The sequence below is a fragment of the Sardina pilchardus genome, chromosome 12, assembly GCF_963854185.1.
Source record: "Sardina pilchardus chromosome 12, fSarPil1.1, whole genome shotgun sequence".
In the NCBI taxonomy this organism is placed as follows: Eukaryota; Metazoa; Chordata; class Actinopteri; order Clupeiformes; family Clupeidae; genus Sardina; species Sardina pilchardus.
Window position 1 is genome coordinate 5,945,698 of NC_085005.1, and position 19,730 is coordinate 5,965,427.

At 43.4% G+C, this 19,730-nt stretch overlaps 1 protein-coding gene across 1 annotated transcript in view; it reads right to left on the reverse strand.

The window, feature by feature from the left end:
• Positions 1–2,171: 2,171 nt before the first annotated feature.
• The window catches only part of trdn (triadin), a 72,086-nt gene continuing 54,527 nt past the window's right edge, over positions 2,172–19,730 (reverse strand). Inside the window, exons 29-42 of the mRNA XM_062551331.1 lie at positions 18,989–19,060; positions 18,627–18,662; positions 18,387–18,434; positions 18,259–18,294; positions 18,126–18,170; positions 17,284–17,331; positions 16,866–16,904; positions 15,957–16,001; positions 15,744–15,779; positions 14,886–14,918; positions 9,903–9,947; positions 9,185–9,214; positions 7,227–7,271; positions 2,172–6,610 (exon numbers count right to left, since the gene is read on the reverse strand). Coding sequence (XP_062407315.1) covers positions 6,456–6,610; positions 7,227–7,271; positions 9,185–9,214; positions 9,903–9,947; positions 14,886–14,918; positions 15,744–15,779; positions 15,957–16,001; positions 16,866–16,904; positions 17,284–17,331; positions 18,126–18,170; positions 18,259–18,294; positions 18,387–18,434; positions 18,627–18,662; positions 18,989–19,060 — 713 coding nt within the window. The 3' untranslated portion in view covers positions 2,172–6,455. The remainder of the gene's footprint in view (positions 6,611–7,226; positions 7,272–9,184; positions 9,215–9,902; positions 9,948–14,885; positions 14,919–15,743; positions 15,780–15,956; positions 16,002–16,865; positions 16,905–17,283; positions 17,332–18,125; positions 18,171–18,258; positions 18,295–18,386; positions 18,435–18,626; positions 18,663–18,988; positions 19,061–19,730) is intronic.

A 19,730-nucleotide genomic window follows, 5' to 3' on the forward strand; every position in this document is an offset into this window, starting at 1 on the left:
GCTTTCTTCCTCCATATGGTTGTTTTGCATCTGCTTTCAGCCCTCATCAACATCTCTATCACTCTCATGTCTGATCTCTCTTTCTCTCTCTCTTGATTATGTCTACACTCTATCTCTCTCTCTTGCTCATGTCTGCTCTCTCTCTCTTTCTCTCTTGCCCATGTCTGCTCTCTCTCTTCTCTTCTCTCTCTTTCTTGCTTATTTCTGCTCTCTCTCTTGCTCCTTCTATAAAGTTGTCATGCAGGCACTCTTCAACTGATTCTTTCTCCTCCCTTTTTCTCTGTCTCCTTCCTTCTCTCTTTTGCTTCTTCTTCCTCCTTTTCAGTTGCTCTCATTCCCACCCTCCCTCTCTCTCTCTCCATCTTCCTTCATATTAGCCAGGGCAGCAGTGTACCTCTCCCTCTCTCTCTCCATCTTCGTTCATATTAGGCAGGGCAGCAACGGCTCTTTCTTGTTCTCTCTCTCTCTCTCTCTCTCTCTCTCTCTCTCTCTCTCTCTCGATGGTAGCGGCGGCACTTTATATTTGCTCTTGCCCCTGCAGAGCCATGGAGAATTCCTCTTAAAATAGTGCACTCCTTTCCTTTCATCTCCCGCGTGGCAGATGGAAGGGACAGAGAGGCGGAGAGAGAGAGAGATGGAGAGAGAGAGAGAGAGAGAGAGAGAGAGAGAGAGAGAGACGGAGAGAGAGAGAGAGAGAGGAGTGGCATACGCCACAGGGACGCTAATGCACATAGCATACTGTAGAGGAGCTCTGGTCACAGTAGCCTCTCTGGCTGTGTGTCAGTCAGTCAGAGCTGTGTGCTAGTGCTGGAGGCTGTGCCACCCTGACCAAAAGCTACTGCTCTGCTTTAGCTCATGGGGTAAACATGAAGGGCATTTCTATGGATGAAGTGTGTGTGATTGCATAGTGTTGTGCTGTTATGGTTCATATACTAGAGATGCTCTTTGCAACTCACAGGGTGTGTATTTAATAGATAATTCAATAAAATCAATTTAATTCTATAAATCATTTTCACCTGATGCTCAGAGGGCTGCATTACCTTTTGTAATATAAGGTATTTTCCATAAATTATTGTTGTAAAATAATGTAACAACTTTATATAATACGAGTTATAGGAGATAAATGTCCTACAAATAGGAGGATTGAGAAAACAAATCCTCCAGACAAAAGCCAACATATTCCCCAAAATGTAATTTGATGATCAGAGAGACTGGAGGATGCTTCACAGCACTTGCTGAGGTGTAAGTCGTACAAGCATGACAGCCCGAGATTATTCCAAGTCTCCGCTTCTATGACTTTCATTGGGTGCTGAAGGAGAAACTTTGAGGTCAGTAAATTTGGGCAGGATTTTGCCCCTCAAATCACCTTCCCGTGAGCAGCAACTGCCCTTGTTTCTCCTTTTCCTTTCCCATTTTTTTTTTTTTTTTTTTTTGATGGGGTGATCGGGGAGAAGAAGAGGCGTTTGCTGGTTGGCTCACCATATGCTCAACTTTCCTTAAGGTCACTCACTTGTGAAAACTACAGCTGCACTTGAGCACTTCCAAATGGCCCCCTCTATAAGAAAGCAAAAAACAAAAAAACAAACACAAAAGCCACCAATCATGGCTGCCCCTGACATTTCCCTTACAGCTGATTTGTTTTGTTGTGGTGTAATTACGGAGTAACAAAACAACAACACATATTGACAGCATGCCTCCAATCTAAACGGTCAGCTTAGATCAGGCAGGAACTGGCCGCCGTGGTGCTTATTGTTTGGCGCATGGAGCATGGGGTCAGCTGAACCATAACAAGGAGCAAAACAAAGCAATAAAAATGTCAGAAGTGATCACCCTTCAGCAGCAGTGGTAGTGTTACTGGAGCTGCTTTTAGCCGTCACTGTGCTAAGGCTAGCATTTAGCACCATGTGAAGAGGACTCTCTGCCTTGTTGTGTAATTACAGCACACAGGGGCAAATGGCCATGTAGTTTTGTCATTGTATGACTTTACATCGTGTCCACAGGTACTGGACACAGTGTAGCTAATGCTCAGTCAATAAATACACTTTTTTCAGGTTGTCACAAAATAGATTTAGGTTACATTCAAGGTTATGTGCTGGTAGGTTACCTATTTCTTTCAGAATTTTTATTTGTGATCTTAGTGAGGACAATGAAACAAAACACAAACAGACTCCTTTTGGATTGAAACATTTGTGCTCTTTAGTTAGATTGCTGAGTAAACAACTGTTTTTGTGCATACGTAGTATCATCAAGATGTAATCAGATTCAAAACCAGTACAGTGACAGTTCAGAGGGAAGAAAAAAATAACAAACATCCATCAAAACTTTCAAATCCATCATATACATATTCAAAGCAGATTTTACCAGCATGACTAACAGTTCAGCACATTGGTGACCAAACGAAGTCAAGGATTGGATGAGGAAATATTCATTTTAAACATTAAGTCCGTCCCTAAATCCCCACTTAACTACTGCATGCACTGAAAGGAAAAGCCACTTAATGTCGCTTTAATCCTGCATGGATGTTTAAGATGGAGCTCTTCTGATTAATCCCATTAGAAAACTACGTTTCCCAGCGCACCGCAGGCTGTGCACCTTTCTCCCCACGGCAGCCCTCCTCAGCCGGAGATTTACTGTCATTAATGTCACTCACTTCCTGTACCGACAGCACTCCCGGGGCACCAAGTCTCCAAATTCTGTCCCTTTTTTTAGCTAAGAGAGTGGCAGGCAGGACTACCTGTTGTTGCTAATGTCAACTATTAAAATCAACTGAATAGTGAGATCAATCAAGTACAATGAAAGGGAATATATAGCTGATCCTTTATCGATCCTATTTTGTACCCCAGTCCTTCTGGAGGACACTGAAAAAGCTAAAAAAAAAAAGAGCAATAGCTAAGGCTCAAACTGCTGTGTTGACATTCAAGGCCAGATTAGCACTTTTTTTAAGCAAACACCATAGACAATATGGACAGATAAATGTTTTCAAAATAAGTGAACCAACATGACCCTCTGTATTACCCCTATAGCTAGTCAGAAGTACAATAAACAGATCAGGATCTGTCCGACAGAAAAATAATGCATGCAATCTAGTAAAAGACCATGTATTCCAAATGTGTGTAGCCTGTTCCTTGTTTCTGGATACTTAAGTCAGCCCTTAGTCCAAAATCTGTTAGCCCTTGGCCCAAAATCACTGGTGTTTGGGGGTATATGATGATTTAATTGGAAGCCTCTTAGAGCTATTTAATCATGCATTTGGATCAAAGGCAACATCTCATTACTTTACAAATACAGATGGGCTCACAAGGCATTCCTATAGGTCACCAAGCAATCAGTACATCTAAGGCCTCTAATAACTTTATAAAGAAGAAAATGTCATAGTCTATCTCAACTTCAGGAAGACTGAAACTTAAGTTGTTTTTCAACAACCTTTACCCAATTTCATACAAACAGTAGGCTATTGCACAATTGCCGTAATGCAATTTGTGACTCTCGGATCGGGCGAGAGCAAGTTGCAAGGCTGGTTCTCCATAGACAGGTAGGCAGCATCATCTGCAGCATGCATGCGGTATCCCTATTACAAACTAGTTTACTATCAAAATGATGTCAAAATGTTAAGATAAAAAATTTGTGTAGGATGCCTTTAACGTTTCAGTTCATACCCATTTATAACAGCTAGCAAATGATATGTCGATATATTCCTTCTTGGTTCAAGCTTGCCAGTAAAATCATCATCAGTGTAGACACATCTAGCGACATAAATGTCAAACTACATCCCGTGGACGTGCTCACAAAGGCAATCTGAACGTAAGCACCATGCGAAACAAGCAGCAACGCATATACAACGCATACAGCTAAAGGAACACAGACGTCAATAAAATATGTCCTTCTTGAGGGGCATTGTTGGATGACAATGCAAACCCTTGTCAGTCGCAGTGCTTTTCCACCAAAACAACAAGTACTGTAAGAGTGTTGACCACCCTATATGAACAGATGCCAACAGACACCCATCTCATGACATGTAAACATAAGGTCCTGAAGACAGACATGCAGGGTATTCTTCTTGAATCTTAAGTAAAGACAAGCCAGTGCTGCTGTGGCACTTGGCCGCCGTCTTACTAGGTATTGTAGTCAACCCGCACAGAGACCAATCTCAGCGGCCGGCTCGGCTGTCTTTGGCGTCATCTTTAGTGCAGTTAGAAACGATCATAAATTATTATTAGCTCGATTGCTGCGACGGCACGCTGCGCGGCATCACGCCACATGGTACATCTGACGTTCCCGCTTCCTTCCCCAGCTGGGGGGCTGGGTTGGATTGGGTTGGGTTGGGTTGGGGAGGGGGAGGGGGAAAGAAAGGAAGTCGCTCATTCTGTAACTTCAAAGTCAGATTACTTCCCTGGCCTACATCCCAGTTGCCTGTCATACTGCTGTAGCTGACTGTCTCTGCTCATGCCTCTCCCGTGCACACTAACGGGACTAATGGCAGGCAGGCGGTGCAACAACAGAAGGTTCTGGAGAAAGATGGGGGGGGAAGGCATACGACGTGCAGACAAAAATATACAATCTCGTTATATCTCTACAGCCATCTGTATGCTTGCATAAGAGAGAAGAAAACGATAGGCTTGTGAAGGCCTAAAAAAACATACTCTCCAACAGAGGCTGTGGTCTACGCTTCGTAACAAGCGAAGCCACTTGGGCTCACTTGGGTGTTTAGGTCCAGCAGTGGTCCAGTAATGATCTCGACTGACCGTCGCCTCAAGTCAGACCATTACTGAATAAGACAATACTGATAGGTGACGGCATCACGTATCACTAGGCACATTCACCACATATAAAAAGCATGTAGCAATAGCGCAAAAATAAATAAGTAGTTAGTTACACAAATGAGACAGACATGGTGCTGGTTTTTGATTGCACAGACACTGTCTCTCAAACTTGGTCAAAGGAGTGCACTAGCACCCCTGGGTCTTCACCTCTCTCAGTTGTGGTGCTCTGTTTGGTTTTTGAGCACTGAATGAGAGAGGGCTCGTTTTCAGTTTAATCGTGAAGGAATCTGTTTGTTTTCAAACACAAATAAAAACCCCTCACGTTCATCTTAAGCTTTGGTGCACAAAAAACAGACACCAGCTTGCATGCCTTACGGCAGATTTACAATAGATGTGTGTGTGTGTGTGTGTGTGTGTGTGTGTGTGTGTGTGTGTGTGTGTGTGTGTGAGTCTGCATGTAGGAAGAAATACATTCTACTCAGAAGACAAAACAAAGGAAACAAGCAAGGAAATGAACAGTGGCCTTGCTTTTCTTGTGACATGTCATTCGGATTCATAAACAGCCTCCTCTCATTCCTATTCTCTCCCTTGTACTTTCAAAAAGGTTGCCAAATAAATCCCAATCTGTCACTCGTGTAATTTTTTCGTCTCTCACTGCTCTTAAACCAATCAGAGGGCCAATTGGGGAATAAAAATCCCCTAGTATGGGTTTTCAACAGCGTAGAGAAATCTGTGCCAAGCAGGGAGAGAGTGAGGCTGCGAGGGCACTTCCTGCTTCTGTCCAGATGCAGACCGCTGGGTAGTCAGTGCCACATCAGAGCTGAAACACACACAGACACACTTTACATAATCCCATTACCTCTGGGGCTAAGCAAGGGATTGGAGCCAAGAGCTGTGTGTGTGTGTGTGTGTGTGTGTGTGTGTGTGTGTGTGTGTGTGTGTGTGTGTGTGTGTGTGTGAAAAAGTGATACAATGCTCATGGTCAAACTATCAAACACTGAGCAAACATATATATCAAACATGAAAGTCAATTAATACGTGTTCAAACGAAGTGACGTTTGAGCTTAAGTGGGTGAAGAAAAATGGAAACAATTCTACTCACAGTTTCCGAGTTAAATTGAGTGTAAAGTTAACACAAATGTAAACTGCCAGTTGATATATTAAGATTCTTTCATGGTATATACATTATGATTATGTCTATGCACACTACTTTTCTACTCTTTTTCTAAAAATAGAACTTTTCATTGAAAATATTTGAATAAATTAGATAAATAACTAGTTTGCAATTTACATCCTTATATATACAGCTATGTGGGACCATTGTGACACTGGTTGGTGCTAAATCTGACAGCCATGTATTTAACAAAATAAGGAAACATCAGCCTGTTAAAAAAAAACACATACACCAAAACCAGTGCCTATGAAGATTGGGAATTATTTTGACTCTTGAGAACGGTCAGTAACTCCACTCATTTAAAAGATTACATGTATAATCATTGCACTCTCCACCCTGCTGTCAGTCCCTTAATGCATTATCTATTGACGGAGATTGAAGGGAAAGGGAGAAAGAAAGAAAGAATCAGGGCAGCTGACAGGGCGCACAGTCAGGGTAGGAGAGGCACAGCGCCACCTGTTGGTTCGGAGTGGAAAGTTCCTGGGCTTTGAGGTGAAAAGTGATGGGGCTGCTCGTGGGTCCTACTGACCAGCAGCCCTGGCTCTGGCCTCCATGAGAGAGGCCCTCTGCTCCATGGCTGCTCTCATGGCTGTGGTCATGGCTGGGGTCATACCGGGACCCTGGGGACCCTTGTTCTTGCCGCCGTAGACCACGCACTGGAAGTAGGGGATCTTGCCTGCGTGACAGAGTGGGTTTGCTTGATTAATTATTATTTAATTATTATATAATTATTGATAGTGAATTAGACAAAGGGAGGTGTGTTAGGAGGATATGTTAGGAAGAACAATGAAAAGATATATTTCACTGAAATTAAATGCATAGCTGCACCACTTGCATTAAACTGCAAGTATTGGTACTTGCACAATGACAATAAAGTTGAATCTAATCTAATCTAAAACCACAATGTATTTTTGTTTACTGAATTGGAGTGTAGTGTGACACAGATACAGCCATTATCAGCCAGTCTGTGTTTGTAAACAAGGTACTGTAGATCTCAAGAGTACTCTCATTTGGTACATTCTATTCAAACTCGAGTGCCTTGCCCGCTTCCAGCAACAAAAAAGGCATAGAGCAGCCATACTTTTTTAGATTTGGGAATTGAAAAGAAAATACAGAAACACACTTTTCAAAGGCCTCTCTCATCTGTGGAACATCTTTAGAAACTTTAGAAAGGTTGCTGTCCCAATTTAGAAAAAAACCCATCCCAGTTTTCCGTTTGAGAGGCACTTTGAGTGCTTTCTGTCCTGTGTAGACACACAGGTAAGGTGGTGGATGGGGCCAGCAGTTCTCACCTGGCTTCTTCTGGTCTGCTGCGGTCTGGGTGGACTCAGGCTCTTCTGATGGACACAAACGAGACAAGACGTTGATCAGAAATGTCACGGAAAGAGGAGCTTCACAAAATACATACATGCAACCTGCTCTTAACCGACACACTAAGGGGGGGGGGGGGGGGGGGGGGGGTTACAGACGTGTGGAGAGTGGATCTCCTACAAACGCCCTGCCATTGTGTAGTCGGGGATGGTTGCCTAGTGGCATTAGGGGAGAGGAGGAAGAAGGAATGTTCTGGACGTGTGAGTGTTTTCTCTCTCACCCATCAGTCACATCAGGGAGAGTTTGCTAATCCCCTGGGTATCGAGGGGGGGGGGGGGGGGGGGGGGGGGCATGAATTTCAATGAAACAGGTGACCTTCAAAGGATTCTTTGATGGATGGAGACCAAAAATAGGCTAGTAACAGTCCAACCATTTCACTGTGACATCACATAAAAGCATGTATGGGGAGTAGTAGGGATGCATGCAGTTTTATGCTAGTTATATGCCATTATGTTATTATGTTATCTTAGTCTGCAGTATCTGTGCGTACGAATACAGAACATCCAGGCAGTGGCAGAGACTGTAATCTTGCTGCTTACAGAAACACAGCAGATACTGTTAATCACTGGACATTAAAGCCATTTGTCCCCTAAGAGCCGTGGCAATACAAGCCAGGACTAGCACGGGCAGTGCAACTCACAGCACTCATGTTGTTATCAACGCTATCGCATGGAGGTTAGGCCATCAGAGACAGCACAGTCAGTCTCAGCAAACAAAAACGCTCAATAGCTTGCAAGGCGTGGTGTTGCACGACATGATTTTTTAATGTTTTTTTTTTTTTTTTTGTAAATCCTAAACCAGCTGTGGCCTGTGATGGTAGACAAACAGGATGGGGGTGAGGGGGGGAGTAGAATGAGGTGGGGCGGGACTAAAGCTATTACTGAAAAAGAGATACTGTCACTCCACTGGTTTACTCAATGTCAATCATGCGCCGGTGGGAGCTTTTCCTCCACAGCCCTTCTAGAACTCTTCATCAATAAGAACCTGAGGTTCTGGAACACTTCAGTAATACCAGTGCAGTCTGGAATGGGCTTGGTGATTATCTATGTATGAGGAATTAGCCGAGCAGCAAACTAACCTATAGTTGAAAGGATGTAGTTTGGCAATTACAGAGATGTTAATTGAGTTTATTAACCAGTGGAGTGATGAAGGTACCTGCGTGAACTTGGAGATTTTAGAGCCCTTTGTCCGCTTGTCTAGAAATGTACATATTTATTACAACTTTGGTCAGGCTTTTAACGACATCTACAGTCATAACACAAACACATATCTCCTCTAGACATTTGGACAATGTACGGTTACAACAGTGTTTTATAAACTAATAATACAGATCAAGTTTATGCACTCTCAGACAAGGGTTGGAATTAAAACATCAATGAATGATTCTAAGGAATGTATTGCCTTTGTGCATTATCAAAAATAACGAACACTTATATGTATAATAACATTCTAATAACTACTTTATCATAATATTAATATTTTATTTTTATTATAAGAATATTTAATTTTCTGTTCCTGACACCCTACTCATTTATCCTAATGTACACATTAGAAAATATGTCATATACGTATACTAAGACATTGATTTGAGTTTAAAATTTACATTGCGTTTACAGTTTTACAGTTTTTTTTTTGTGTGTGTCTTTTCACAATACTGGAAGCACAGTATGAATATGCTGACGAATAAAGCAGAACACCACAAAGCTTGACCTTTGAACACAGGTTAATGGGTGCGTGTTTAACAAGAGCTCAACACATCAATCAGACAGCCATCACTGCAGCACCTAATCAGCCAGACCATCAACACCCCCTCCCCCCCCACCCCCCAGCTCACATCTCATCACTGTGACAGACAGCAAATTATTATTGTGCTACTCACTCGCGGGAGCAGACACGTTGACATCTTTTTCTAGAAAAAGACAAGAATAATTAAAAACGAAGTCGGGTGTTCACCCATGTGCATCACGTGGGCGTGTGATCTTGCCCCAAAATGGAGGACTGCACACGGTACAATGACAGTGAGGGTACTAGTCATACTGGTGGTTGTAGTCATGTAATGACATGATGACATGGGAAAGAGTACAGAGTACAACCACAATATAGTGCATACACACCACAGACACAGAATGATTTCACAACAGCTACTGCCTTTTCAGACTCATAATAACCACATATGTGGGTAGTGCATGCTGATTTATGGCCTACTCATAACCAGATATAGAGGTCATGTATTTTGGAGTATTGGGATTATGAACACACACATTGCACTGTATTCTAATGTAAGAGTGCAGTTACAGTATATATATATATATATATAAGTGAAGCCGCAGGGCTATGGCAGCGTAATGGCTAAGGAGCTGGGCTGGCAGTAGCCTGGACACTTGTGGGTTCAATTCCCAGCTTCCACCACTGTGCTCTTGAGAAGGGCAGTTAAGGCCAACTCCGGGACAATATAATCCCACGTAATATATTGGCATAGGTAAGTAATCTCAGATAATAGTTTCTGCTAAATGAATACATGTAAATGTGAAAACTGTGCACACAATGGAATTGTTCAATAGGCACATTTTGGGACGCCTTTACGAGGTCTTACATACCTGCTGCTTCCTTCGCCTCTGTCTTTGTTCCTGCGTCAGATTTACCTGTTGGAGAGAGGATGAGACATATAACAGGTGTGTCACATATCCCGGGGCCTGCGATATGCCTTCTGTCTCGCCTGTCGCCACACTAACGCACCCTGACACCTCTGTGATTGCACTCTCCCTGCGCCCAGGAGACCCCGCTAATCAGGTTAGAGAAATGAGTGATTTCATTTTCCACGTGTTGTGAATACTTTGGAGGGCGTGCATACTTGCACATTAATGAGAGAAAGAGAGAGAGAGAGAGAGAGAGAGAGTAAGAGAGAGAGAGAGGGAGAGAATCTCGGGAATACATATCTGAAATTGATTCACCCCTGTCTGAGGGTAGCGAAATTCCACATGGCCTTTATTTAAAAGTTGCGTTACTTGACAGATCCAATTTCCCTTTGTCATTCGCTGGCAAGACATTAATGAGAAAGAGATGACAATGTTTTTCAGTTATCTAATAATCAGCGCAATATAATGCTAGTTATGAGCTAAAATAAGGAAAGTTTTCATTAAATCCTTGAACTTTTAGGCCATCAGTACAAAGGCCTTTCTCTCACTACAATTGTGATGACGTTATTCACTACATTGGCTGCCTCCTCTCATGCATGTTCCTGTTTAAACGTTTGCTTTACATTTGAAACGTTTACATTTATCTCACGATGACAGCACAACAGGAGTGTTTTTGTGCGAAAGTTGACAAATGTGTCAAGCACGTGACGGGAATATAAGAAGCCAGTAGCGAAAAGATAAATAAATAAAGCAATGTGCGCACACTATTAGATCCATTATCACATCTCATTTGTGTCTCGTTTGTTCCGACAAGCGGCCAGCGCAGCATTAGCATCCGTGATGAATGGCGGTCATTTAGTCGACCTCTTTTGGCAGGCCCCGGGCTCTTTGTTAGCGAAGTGCTTTTCTTCTGCGCTAAAATGGCACCAACAGAACACAAAGGAAAGCCCCGACGTTAACACTCCCCGTCAAGAGCCTCTTCAAGGCCGTGCTAAGTTGGTTGTGTGCGTGTGTGTGTGTGTGTGTGTTTGTGTGTGTGTTTGTATGGCCAAACAGACCCATGTGTCCGCACCATTTCACTTGCTCCGTTAGGTTGTCTCGGCTGTCTGGACTTTTACAAGATGTGAGCGCGCCAACGGAGGGCGAAATGTCCAGTTCTTGATTTTGTGTCAGTCCGTCAGTTGCTTGTCATTTCCACTCACCATGGTTACTGTTCGACCAGTGTGAGGTATGACCACGCAGATGGACCGATCTACAAGAAAATGCCCACTGGCTCCTGTTTTGTCCCCCTATACACACCAACCTATTCTAAAAGTGATCGTGGGCAAAGACTGATCAAATATGAAAGCCAAACACCAACAAATGACTAAGTGCTCTGCCAGAGCCTTATTGACTGATCGTACTCCTCGTCCAGGGGTCATTAATTAAATTGAGCCATTTGTTTCAGGAATATTGATTACAAGTCAGCCCCCGCCCACCCCATTGATATAAACGCATTACACACAGCCAATACAGGGTTGCCAGGTTTCCCTCTTCCTCTTCCTCCCTCTCTCTCTCTTTCAGTCTCTCTTCTTCTCTCTCGTTCTCCCACTCCACTGGCTCACTTCATTATCTGCGAGCTCCTTCTGCTAGCCTTTGTGATGGCGCATTGGGAAATGGCGTCTGGCACCTTATCAAAAAGTGGGCCGCATCACTTTGCCAGGGAGGACATTAGAGACAATTAGATCACTACGGGATGGGTGGCTCGCCTCGTCTTCCCACTAAATGCACAAAACTTTGAAGAAGATTATCATGCTATTGTTAGTCAACACGAGCAGACAGTACGCCTTCTAAAAGTCCTCAAAGATGGCGCTTAAGTTAACACAATCAAAGGGCTTCTGATAACGTCTTTCCCGTACAAGTGGGATCGTTAATTGCAATTGACACATCACAACGTACGGCACCGCGGCCTACCGCGTCGACAGCCGCCGTACGCTACGCATTGATCTCACTGTGTCGGGCGCGCGGCACGAGCGGCTGTCGGACAAGTCCGTAATGTATTCTCCTCATTGTTCTCGGCGACGCACGCAGTGTAAAATGTCAGCGTGATAAAATGGAAATGGCGGCCGAGTGCAATCACTCACTCTCAGCGGTGGGCCGCTCCTCCTTCACTTTGTCTCCTTCGTGGGTGTAAAGACGCAAGGAGAGCGAGAGAGAGAGAGAGGGAGAGAGCGAGAGAGAGAGAGAGGGAGAGAGCGAGAGAGAGAGAGAGCGAGAAAGAGAAAGACTGGTTAAGCAGGCAGGCTTCTGTAATTGGGCAATGAAAAGTGACTTTAACAAATGGCTTAGAGTAATAAAGCGGTCGCCCATCCCCGTTCCTGTGGTGCTGTACGAATAGCACAAAACTGTGAATGTTCTAAATGTCAGAGCCAGAGACACCATGCTCAGGGAACACCCATTAAACTTCGCTATCGGGTTCCACACGACGACACAATGATTCAGCTCCCCTCTACTTGCACTATCCACCACAATACTGAAATAAGGTTCTTATAAACATGTCATATCTTATCATTAGTCACCATTACAGGAGACCTCCAATGATATGTCAGTGTCATAATACCATTATTGATCATTTTCACACAGTTCTCCGTCCCCCACCATAATATCCCTTCACTGGGATCACACTGTCACACCATGCGTCCTCTTCCTCAGCTTAGTATCAGACACATGTGCAGCATAACATGAATGTGATTATGAAGGGGGATGGGCAGTTCAGTGAGCGAACAGAAGCGACGACTGTAACGGCGGGCCACCAGCGTCGCTGTCTGCGGCCAGAAATCCTCCGAGGTGGTGTGTCAGCACAACCGCCACCGCACGCACGCAACCAGACGTTACTTCACCAGGCAATTTCCATGGCAACACGCTGGTCATTTTCAGAAGCTCCTCACCATCCAGGAAAGCAGACACAGCTGAAACGCTAAGCCCTATGACACAGCCGTATAGAACGCATCCAGCCATGAGCACTGTATCTGTCTAGAATGTTCCAGAAACTAGTCAGCAGAGGATTTTCAGACCTCAGGGTGAGGGAGGCAAGGCAACCAACACCTTTATTCTTAACCAGGAAACCTTTCTAACATGTCTCTCACCTAAACGTGTCACCTATGTCCTATGAAGGGTTACATCATACGCATAACAGCTGGAAAATCTGTAGCCATTTGGGGAAGCCCTTGGTGGTGTGTGTGTGTGTGTGTGTGTGTGTGTGTGTCTGTGTGTGTGTCTGTGTGTGTGTCTGTGTGTGTGTCTGTGTGTGTGTGTGAACCCAATATGAAACCCCATAAATATTTCAGAATAGCGGAGTGAAAACATGAATTTGAGGGGCATTAATTAAGAACAGTAGGCTAACTGATGAATTACTTAGGTCTATGTAAGTACACTGTTCCAAAGACATTTAGGCTACAGTAATAGCTGTGCTTTATTCATTAATTCTTAATATGCATCTATTAACATTTTATTCATTATGTCTGTCCACCGTACATTCATTAGCGCTGTTTTGACAGGACACCGTAATGTGAATGGAACATGACTGAATGGCAGGCTCGTCTCTAAGACTGTTGCCACGGTAATGTGTGGGTAGATAGCAGACATAATGGCGGAGTCAAACGCAAAAAAAAGGAGCAAAGGACAAATTCAACAGGGGGCACTGACTGCACAATCTGCCTCCAGCATGGTCAGCCTAACTGATGATTGAGTTCAAATGTAGTGCCAGTAGAAAGTACCTGGATTGCCAGGGAATTTAATAGCAGTACAATTTTAATTTATTAGATTCAAGTGAAAAACACTCTCCTGTTTGGACAGTTTTGTGGAATTGACGTTGGCTTTCGAAATGTGATAATGGAAAATTGATTATTACAGTTGAATGACTTACATGCCATTGGGGGTCTTCATAGCATGTCAACTGGTAATTGGCAATTCAAAAGGGCATGTAATTTAGCTTTAGAAATTCAGAGGGTGTAAAACACAAATGTGTCTGTCTCCATTAGCTGAAGATAGCCTTGTGTGATTTGATACAGCTAGAAATATGTGTGTGTGCGTGCGTGTGTGCGTGTGTGTGTGTGTGTGTGTGTGTGTGTGTGTGTGTGTGTGCGCATGAACAGAGAGAAAGAAAGACAGAAAGAAAGAAGGAGAGATAGAGAACAGAGAGAAAAAAAAGAAACAACGCAAAAAAAAGACAGAAAGAGAAAGAGAGAAAGAGAGCAACTGTGTAAGTAAATGTCTATGTTGACGCTATCCTTCAACAAACCGCCTACTGTGTTTGCTAATGCTGACCCCTCACTTTGCATCCTCTGGCACCTTGTTCCTCTCCGAGCACCAAAGACACACAGAGGACAACAGCAGCGCTGCTCTTCCTGACATTGCAAATGGCCGCCAGGTCTGTGATGTCCTACTGAGGTATGACACACTCCACCCCGAAACACTCGCACGGCTTCCGTGTGCCAAAGCGTGGAGCGGCAAAAAGGCCCCGTGTCTCTGATGAAGTGCTAAGTAGTATATAGGACACGGCTAGAGGGTTCCGTCGTGAGCCTCCTCACAGCTGACCCTGATACAGCCCTCCTTATTCACAGAGTGGCATTTCCATGATAATGACTCGCGCCGACATTTTTATATTAGCCCCTGCCGAAGAGTCTGTATCGTTTTTCGCGCGCGCGTGTGTGTGTGTGTGTGTGTGTGAGTGAGTGTGTGTGTGTGTGTCTTTGTGTCTGGGTGTGTGACTGGGTGTGTGTGTCTGTGTGTGTGTGTGCGTGTGTGTCTTTATGTCAGGGTGGGTCTTAAGGTCCTCAGCCTCTTTGGGTGTGTATAAATGTGGGAACGTGAGTGCCAATGTTCTGTGGACACACAATGTGTGTTATGTAAGCGTTTTTTTCCATGAGACATGAGGGGGGGACGAGTGTTGCGAGTCACACTGACCTTTTTTGTCCACGGATTTGACTTTTGGTTTGGCTGTGAGGGGGGACAAAAGGAACATGAGTCACAAAGTGTTGTGTTTCTGGCTGTAACCTATTGTGCTGCTCTGTTTGCGCACATCATGACAGAGGTAGGAAAGGACAATAACATTGGACCTTATTAGTGCTCAATGGACTTGGCTGTTAACTGATCATTTTTACATTTTGACTTGATGCAATACAGTACAAACACGCATGTCAACATACAGGCACCACCAGTGGTGTAGTCTAGTTAGCTGTAGTACTGTGATCAACCCCAAATGTTAATACGTATCCTTGCAAATTTAAGTGGGTACACTGAGATAGTGATGCTTTTTAAGTGGGTATACTGAGCTGGTGATGCTTTTTAAGTGGGTATACTGAGATATTGATGCTTTTTAAGTGGGTATACTGAGATGGTGATGCTTTTTAAGTGGGTATACTGAGATGGTGATGCTTTTTAAGCGGGTATACTGAGATGGTGATGCTTTTTAAGTGTGTATACTGAGATGGTGATGCTTTTTAAGTGGGTATACTGAGATGGTGATGCTTTTTAAGCGGGTATACTGAGATGGTGATGCTTTTTAAGTGGGTATACTGAGATGGTGCATTAGTCCTGCGTATCACATAGACGACACCACTGGCCATCACATCACATGCAGTATATATGGTATATGGTCATGAACTTATTCATTCACTGGTACAGTATTTCATCCATCCATTCACCCATCAATCTATCTATCCATTCATCCATCCATTCATCTATCTATATATTCATCCATTCATCTATCCATCTATCCATTCATCCATCCATCCATCCATCCACATCTGCAACATCTGGTACCTGTCTCCTTTGCTTTGGTCTCCGTCACACCAACTCCTGGAATAAAGAACACATTCAAATGAGTTCATCCCAGAGCAACACTCCTCCAATGCAGGAGTAGCCATTGATATTCCACTGCACTGCTGGAGTCCCGAGTGGACTATAACGGCCTCCAGGATTCAGCTGGACTGGACATAGGTATAGGTAACGGAGAAAGTCCTCCTGCATTCTCACCTCTCTGCACTGGGAACAGACCAAGGTTCTCTTTGGGAGCAGCTTCTGAAACAGTAAATGAGGACTGAAGTCAGGCATGTGAGATGCATTAAAACATAGCTCCATTCCATCCAAAGAAGCTCTAATACACAAAATATATTTACCTATTCGCAGTACATTATTATATAGCATATTAAAAACTTTGGTATTGCCCAAAATGGAATTGTTACAGTATGGTTTCAGTGTACCTTACGTCTCTAGTCATGCATACCATATGTACACATGTCCTTTTGTCTTTCTATACATACACCTCAGAAAAAAATGACCACTGCATATTTTTCTGAATGCTTGCTCTCGGTTTCTGAGTGTGGTGACATCAGAGTTGACGGTTATATTCAAAATGAAGAGACCCCTGCAAATTTTAATATGACCGTCAACTCATTCGAATGTTACTTAGAAACCATAGAATGACATCAGAAAATGTGCAATGACCCCAGCTGTGGCGCAACTGGCTGGGGCACCTGCACAATACACCGGCAACCTGGGTTCGATTCCCGCCCCTCGAGGATCCCATCCCTACTCTCTCTCCCATTCACTTCCTGTCTCTCTCCACTGTTCTGCCAATAAAGGCATAAAAAAGCCCCCAAAAATATCTACTTTAGAAGAGAAATGTGCAGTGGTCTCATCATCTTTTCCAGAGCCGAATCTATTCTATATGAAGATAAATAATCCTGGAGAGGGCCGGCGAGTGAGCAAGGAAGACAGCACGGGCAGGCAGATAGATGAATCTTTATGTATTCCATTCTGCATTATCATTGGGTATGAAGTCTCACAGAGTCTTTCAGTCTCTGACTGTGAGATTTGTGTTAAGACAGGAGCTTTAAAAGGGGTTAAGAGAGAAGAGACAGGAGTGTTATGGAGGTTTAATACCTTCTTTCTTCACGGGCTTCTTTTTGGCAGGCGCTGACTCTGAGGGGGGCCAAAGGGCGAAGCAGCAGGAGAAATCAAGACCAAATATGAGTCACTGAAATGTAGGCTACATTTGCATTACAAGACAAAGAAAAGCTGAATAAAATAAAAAGACAAAAATAACCTTTACTGTGCATAAAGTATATACATGTTTGGCATGACATAACAAGCTCTGACAGCATATGGCAGACAGCATTATGAATGTGGTGACATAGCTATTGTGACCGCAGCGATGGGGTCTTTGCCCTTGTGAGTTCTGCTGCTGAATGTTGAGTGCAGGCTGAATGTCTGAGTCTGTGCTCCCGACTGCACTATTGTAATTGCGTAACACTGCCAAATCTCCACGAGTCAGCACAAATACCCGTTTTAATTACGCCACCTTTTTTAACAGCTGCAGACTTGGCCTTGTCTTTGGACACCTCGGGTGCTGCAGGAACAGAGAGATGAAAGGAGTTACAGAGCAGAATTTCTCACCACTGCCTTTGTGTATAACTATCAATTCAGGATCTTTCAATGCAACAGGAGAGCTGTCCATTATAAACTCCCTCTGACCCTGTTGGAGGCCTACAGGTTACTACTAATAAGACCGGAGAACCTTGTTATGGGAGACCTTCACATATCCAGTCTCTGGAACATCTTTTTACATTTTATGTGACTATATCATTTGCATTAATTAATTAATTAATTCATTCATTCATTCATTCATTCATTCACTTGTTAGTTAGTTCGTTCGTTCGTTAGCTCGTTCATTCATTTATTCATTTCTGCATTTATTTAGCAGGAGTTTATCCACGGAATACTACAGAACAGGATGGGCTTCCCGTTTCTCAAGGCTCAGTGGGAATCGCACCCATGACCTTGTGCTGTTAGCACGATGTCGCAGTTAGCCAAGCTACAGGGATTTCACAAGAAGCAGGTGTGATTAGGTAGCAACTGAATATAAAGGTTGGCCCGTGGGGGAATGGTAAGCCCAACATACACTCTCTGGATCAAAGGAGAACTCACACAAACGCCATGTTAATACACAACACCACAAGCATATAAATGGACTCTCTCTCTCTCTCACACATATGCTATGGCTTTTGCTGAAGAGAAAACACCAGATTGCTCAGAGGTTGTTCAATTGACATTGTTCAGACATATAAACTCACTACACACCAAATATATTTTCTTTTCCACACCTTGTTTAGATGTGTTAGATATATTAGTTGCACATTTGACCTCTTTTAGCAACTGTCTTAGGCTTCCCTTTGGCATCCACAGTTTCTGCAGTGGTGCAAAATGTAGGGGAAAATTTAACTCTCAACTGTGCATCTACACACAGATGGTAGCATGACTAGAAAGCAAAAATTACCTTTCTTTTTGGCCTTCTCTTTCAGGTCTTCTAGCTCTGACAGAGGAAGGCAAAAACAATTACCATTGAGAACACTGTTGTGTAAAATGGGATTTTGAAAATGAGCTTTGATATCTGCTTTGGCTTACCGCTCCTAACAATGCAAACTTCATCCACATTCCCCTTGGCTGCAGGCTCTGAGAAATGTCAAATTGGCAGCATTAGACAATGTCTAATATGATTTATTAATGCTGAACATATGCCGCTGAGAATAACGAGGATGTCACGGTTCAGGTGAATTAGCATGTTAACAAGTGACACTTTAACCTTATTTCCGAGCAGGAGCCGTACCATGCATTAAAGTGATCGCTATGCAGCGCGGTATTTACCTTTCTGCTCCTCTGTCTTCTCCTTTTCAGCTGCTTCTGATCGGGAAGAAGGAATTGTGAAATGACAGTGAAGCTAATTAGCCTATCACAGAAATACATTCTGTTCTATTGGGGCTCAGTGCAGAGTACATTGTGCTCCGTACATTGCGCAATCAGGGGAAATGAATGTGCACCCTTCTTTGTTGCAGGCTGCTTTTGTTCACTCACAAATCAAGTGCTGGCCATGTTTTCATCCAACTTAGTTACATAGCTAACAATTGTTCAAAAACATCAGAAATGTTCTGTCACTCCCTATTTAAATGTTCATGTTCCACAAGAAATAGGGCCGATGGGCCTGAATGAGATTCTGATGAAGGAACTACCTGGTTCTGCAGGAGCCGGGTGTACTGGGGGAGCAGTTGGATACACTGTTGTTAGAACTGGAACCTGGGGAACTGACAAGGAACATGACATTTATTTATATCGCTTAAGTACATCGTCATCTTTTCAGAAAATTGTTTTAAAAAAGAAAGAGCAATTTCAACTCAAAGGGGGGTCAAGCAGCAAAGCAACGTAGCCGAAGACATGGCTGTCTTTGCCCCTGCTTTAGTGGATAGAATCTGAATCAGGGTCATGCAAATTCATTCATCCATCATCCTCTTTTTCCTACTTTCCCAGGTTATGTAAAATGCAGGGCGAGTGGTCAAAGTGAGATAAAATCCCAGCCTAATTGCACATCAGAGGCGGCGTCCACACTTTCGCCCCCAAAAGTGAGGAAGAAGTTCAGCAATGAATAATTAAGCGATCAAATGCACACTCTGATCCAGACTCTTATCAACCCAAGCAGGGGAAAAAATGACCTCTAAGCGATACATCAGGAGGGAGAGATCAAAAAGCAGAGAAAAAAAAGAAATCTAGGTCTCATACTTTCTTTAGAGGGAAGAGTGCATCTGAAAAATAATAGCTATGGCTCCAATTTACCCTTGAATGCAGAGGGGGCAAAATGGCTTAAAGAAGAAGTCAATATTCCTCAGCCTAGGGTCTATTTTTAGAATAATAATACATTTAGACTTTCATTAGAGACAAAAAATATGTCAACTAGTGATTGAAGACAAAAATACCGAC